This window comes from Centruroides sculpturatus, unplaced genomic scaffold (assembly GCF_000671375.1).
Source record: "Centruroides sculpturatus isolate CEXI.00-Female unplaced genomic scaffold, Cexi_2.0 scaffold199, whole genome shotgun sequence".
Lineage (NCBI taxonomy): Eukaryota > Metazoa > Arthropoda > Arachnida > Scorpiones > Buthidae > Centruroides > Centruroides sculpturatus.
Window position 1 is genome coordinate 502,539 of NW_019384516.1, and position 5,889 is coordinate 508,427.

Here is a 5,889-nt window from a genome sequence, read left to right on the forward strand (position 1 = left end):
CGCAGCATCTTACTTTCTTTTCTCTACCGTGGACACAGTTAATCCTGGTACCCACATGCGGCAACGGACGACGGAACGGCAAAATGACGTCACTTTTGCCGTCGACGTCGACGGAATACGAAGTTGAAAATTTTCAACTTTTGCCGCGACGGAAAGCGGCACGGTAAAAATTAGACCAATAGGAAGACGGTTTAGCAATGTCGTCATAAAGATCACGTGGGACGATAGCATTCGAACTATGGCGGTCGGCAAGCTAAAAAGCTTTATTTGTACACTAATACGCTAATATATTTCATTTATACTCTATATTACTATCCGATTTAAATATTAATGTCAAATAGACTTACTTACTGCGTAAAGTATTGGGAATGGAGTAAGCGTAATTCGGCGACGAAAGTATTCGATATTCCTAACTTTCGACGATTTAGAATATTTTTCCTATCCAAATTATTCGTTTTTGAGATTTTTTTTATTTGCGATGAATCGAAGGCAAACCTAAAAAGTTTAATTGATATAACAAAGCAATCTCGGTAGACACCATTTTCGACTACTGGCACGTGGTCTACCTACTGTAGTAGCTGGTTTATATCTACGGCTGGCAGATGGCGCGTTTCAATTGTAGGGTAATTTCCACATGTGAGTACACGCGACACGGAAAGACGACGGAACGGCAACTGTTTCCGTCGACGATTTCTGTCATCCGTTGCCGCATGTGGGTACCAGGCTTTAGAGAGTTGTTTTTAAAGTTGTTACTAATTTGGATAAGTAGTACTGCATCAAAATATTTGCATAATAAGATGTATGCTAATTTTGATTGAAAAATTAACTTCATTTTTTAAAAATTATTAAAATTTAAAATTTCTTTAATTTATTCATACCAGTGAATTTTTTTCATTATTAACAAATTTTTAAAAAATATTGTGTGACAATATTTTGAGTTTAAATTTATAGACAATATTTTATATTTTGACAATATTTGTTAAACTGAAAACAAATTTTTACTAAATATACAAAGAAAAACTTTTTGAAAAACTTATTTTGAAAACTTTAGTTTGTTCAAAATAATCAGAAATATTTATTTACCATAAATTAAGGGTTGTATACAGGACTATTATCTATAACAAATATTAATTTTTAATATATATCTAAAAATAAATAAATAAATATTGTAATTAATGAGACAAGTTTATATTATTTAAAAGGAAAACTTAAATAGCTTAAAGGCAATAACATTTCAAATATTAAGTGTTAAAAGTTAAATAAATATATATATAAAGCTCATTAATTATAAATGAACTAAAAGAAAAACAAATCTAGTTATAGCAAAGTTTGGTAATATGAGATGAGAAATAAATTATAAAAATTTTTTTAATTTTACAGTTCAAGGCTGATGGCCAAGGAGTTTGAATGTACGGTAACAAGGACAACTTCATTATGATAGAAAAGAGTTTAAGAGAAAGTTGAGTGTATCTTTCAAAATTTCTTGTTCAAAGACAATTTCTTGCAAGATTTTTGAATATATTTTCAAAATATTATATATATCTATATATATACTTTTTTATTTTATCATAGAATTTTATAATGAGAACATGTATCAGAGTTTTTTGTAAACATAATTTTTATGAATTATCATCAATATTCCCAAGTCCCATTCAAACACAATTATCGGCCATCAGCTTTGGAATGACTGTAATATGTTAAATAAAATATAGAAAATCATGAAATTTTTTATTCAAATTTAATCTTTTATTTAATTCTTAATTTTGGATTAAGGCTTATATCCAAGAGTCCAAAGCTTTGTTTAGCATTAAACAAGAAAGTAATTTAAACTGTTACATTTTAAATTATTTAATATTTTAATATTATAATTAAAATAATAGTAATAATCATATATTGCTAGATTTTTATTTGGGCTAATTAAGCTTAAGTTGACTGAGGGCCATGGGGAATAGTCATTTCCAGTCTGTGCAGCAATTTACCTGTATGGTTATATCTTCTGAATTAATTGGTCTGAAAGCAAAGATTGAATGGAGGTTCAGGTAGCTTAATTTGCAATGCATCTGCACAGTAAGCAAATGTTGCAAGTTCTGCTCTGGATTGATTTTTTTATCCGGAATATTTTAAATTTATTTATTTCAAATTAAATATAATGTAAGATTATATTTTAACTGCCTAAGTTTAGTCCAAAATTACATAATACCTTTATAATTAAATAGCTACATTATAGTCTAAATAAAAATTTGGCAGTGTTGTATGATTATTATATGTTGGATTTGATTTCATACATAATAATAAATAAGAGTGTCATTTACAATTTTTCAAATTGAATTTTTTGAAGCAATTCATACATACAAGCAAAGAATAGTTGGAAATAAGTTTTAAGCTGTCCTTTGCTCTAAACTATTTGTGAAAATATCTAGTTGAAAAATGAAGTAAAAAACAAAGAAGAAATTGAAGTATACCTTTTGCTTCAAATAATGTTCTAAGATTAAAGAAATTACATCATAAGGAAAACAAAAGACAAGTTTCCATGATTAGTATTTGAAATAAAAATTAGACAATTTAAAAGTTAATTTTGAGTTAATTAAAATAATTTATTCAAAGAGGAAAAAATAGCTGTATAAATATAATTTTTTTAGTAGAGTAATTATATTAACAAATTTCTATCTGGAATATAAGCCTTATCAAAAATATAAAGTATTAAAGATAAAGGTTGAATCAAAGAGTATTTCTAGATTTTTTTATTATTTGAAATTTTTTGTAGTTTATTTCTAATTCTTTTAAACTTTATTACTTTTATTTGTTAAAAACAGGAGTAAATACAAATTTTAGACAACAAAGACAAAAGGATTATTTTTGAAACCTACATATATTATATATAATATATATATGTAATGGGAAAGAATGCTTAAGTTCTTAAATTAATTTTCAGAATGTCATGTTGATGATATACTTCTGGCAAATATTTTTGGTGAAATAAGATTATTATTTTTGTGTACCAAGATATTTTTCTTTGGATCAAGTCATGTAACTTTTGATGTCAAGAAAAATATGAATCATTCTGAAAAAGTCTTAGAAATTGGTCTCTTGATACAAAAATATTTATTCACAGGAAGAAATCTTTAGAAAGGAATTGTGCAGACATCAAATGAAAAAATGTTTTTTGAAAGTAGAGATGTTTAGGACTTAAAATAGACTTAGTTTTAATACTTTTTTTTTAAACCACTTTAAATTAGATTTGAAATAGTAATAATTAATGAATCTTAAGTCTATATTCTAAAAAAATTTTTTTATTGTCTAGTGTGTTGATAATTGATTTATTGTATAATATACAAGGTGTATCAGAATGACGTTTTAGAAATTTGGGGGATTGTAGAGGATGAAATTTTGAAAGTTTTGATATAAGGAACTCATAGCTGGAAATGTGATATAAAGTTTCTACAGCGGTAGGAAGTGCTTAATCGCCCTTCACTTTGGTAGCTACCCTTCCGTCCACTGACATCATGTTGTTGTTCTTGACTTCTTCCTCTGGGGTTATGTAAAGTCCCTTGTGTACGCAACACCTGTAGGAACAGTTCATGAGCATACGGAGTGCATCTTTACAGCTTTTAATACCATCAGAGGGGAGTGTGGCATCTTACAGAGAGTCATATAAAACATGGTTTGTCATTGCACATTATGTAGCAAAGTTGGTGGTCGTCGCATTGATCATTTACTCTAAAGTAGTGCAGACACTGATTCGAAGTACAGTTTGATTGTACTGTACTGTTTTGTCAATAAAACTTGTCATAAATACTGTATTCTGCTGTTTCATTCAGCATACTGACTGCAAAGTGCTGTAGAAACTTTATATCACATTTCCGGCTATGGATTCCTTATATCAAAACATTCAAAATTTCATCTTCTACATCCCCCCAAATTTTTAAAACATCATTCTGATACACCCTGTATAGGCTGTTAGATAAAATTAGATAAACAACAATATTTTATTAATGTTTTCATCTATTAAGAAGAATGTTTTAAAAAATATATTGATTTTGAAAATCATAAAAATATTCAGTTAATTGGATTATGAAAGAACTGTAGTCAGAAGTTTAAATATTTTGATGTAAATTGTATCTCATAAAATTATATTTTATGAGATCAATTTAAGATAATCATACAAGAGGTATGTCATCAGTTTTCTTCCTTACAAATACAGTGCAAATAACTGAAAAAATACTGTCCCTTATATTTTATTTATTGGTATTTTAAAAAATTAATTCCATAACTTATAGTTTTATTAATAATTAAAAGTTGAAATGTACAGTATATATACTAAATAATATACAATAATTATCATTATGAAATTTAATAATATGTATAGTTTTTCAATAGACTAGATTAATTCGAATGTAGATTAAATTTACAGTATTAGCTATTGCTGAGAGATACTATAAATGAATATATCTGTAAGCTTTATCTAGCTTATTTTCTTATTCCCATAATAAACTTTTATTTTTAAAACATATTTTTTAATATGTTTTATCCCTATCTAAGTAAAATATTTATTTTTTTACTTGATATTGTTGAAATTAATATGCAAAATTATTTTATTTAGATGGTGTCACTCTCTTCCAGGCTGCTCACCTCACTGCTTCCAACCAGACTTGCACCTGGCAAGTACATGACAATAAGATTTTAGGTTCCAGTGAATAAAAATTTTTTTCTATAAAAATATTTTTTGGAAAATAATAATTAAAAAAATATTTTATTAATTTTTAGATATTTTTTCATTGGCCTTTAATAGTTTTGAAATCACTAAAATAAGAAATAATTACCGAAGTTTTGCTTCCGATATAGACATTAAATTTAACAAATGCTGTATTTAGTTAATAATTAAAATATTGCAGTTTTGGCTATTGTCGAGTAACTTGGAAGACTGTGATTAGTAATTCTCTCAAAATTTTTATACAGTATTTGTGGAATTAAATTAGAAATTATGAATAATTGAAAAACTTCCATTTCATTATGGTTTCAACAGAATTTTATTTTATTATAATTGCATATTCAGTGAATTAATAATTACTAATTAAAATGAAAAAAATACTTCTAAAACTTTATTGTTTCTGTATCATTGCTTTAATATTCATTAATTGTTACAGGAACTTGATGTGAAAGCAGGTGGAGGTCAGGTTATGACAATAGGTGAAATGTTACGCCATTTTCTTACTAAATTAGAATGGTTCTCAACATTATTTCCACGTATTCCTTTGCCTATTCAAAAAGATATTGACACAAAACTGTCAACTCGTAATCCAGCACCAAAAGCTGGTGGAGCTGCAGCCACTGCCATTCAGAATGAAGAGAAAGCTAGGTGGCCAGAAGATTCAGCTGAGGAGCATACAAACTTCCCAAATGCAAATGATGATTTGGAATGGGATGAGAGAGACAGGAGGTATGTTCAGGTATTGTACCTAAATTTTTTAATAATAATATCTTAATTGCTAAGAAAAAGTTTATACAGTGGTACCTCAGGATACAAACGCCCCAGCATACGAAATTTTCAGGATACGACATGAAATTCGAACATATTTTTGCTCCACAATACGAACAAAAACTCACCATAGGACATTACATTAGTTCGCAGTGCCATTTTTTATTCACTTCTATTCATTGGTCTCAGTCCGCATGTTTGCTTCGTCGTGGATCTCACTTGATAAAGGAAATCTTGAGGTATTATCAGAAAGTGACTGATTTTATTGAAAAGAAACATCCCGAAAAGCCGTATTGCTGCTCAGAGTAATGACATTTGCCTAAGTCATTTTAGAAACATTTTAAAAAGTAGGCAAAGCCAAACCTCTTTGGATAGATATTTTACCAAGCAACCTCTATCCAGTGAAAGTGCTG

The 5,889-nt window shown here is 27.9% G+C and overlaps 1 protein-coding gene across 1 annotated transcript in view; it reads left to right on the forward strand.

The window, feature by feature from the left end:
• Positions 1-5,889, forward strand: part of LOC111622577 (pre-mRNA-splicing factor 38B-like) — a 43,130-nt gene that overhangs the window by 29,165 nt on the left and 8,076 nt on the right. Inside the window, exon 5 of the mRNA XM_023364992.1 lies at positions 5,145-5,437. Coding sequence (XP_023220760.1) covers positions 5,145-5,437 — 293 coding nt within the window. The remainder of the gene's footprint in view (positions 1-5,144; positions 5,438-5,889) is intronic.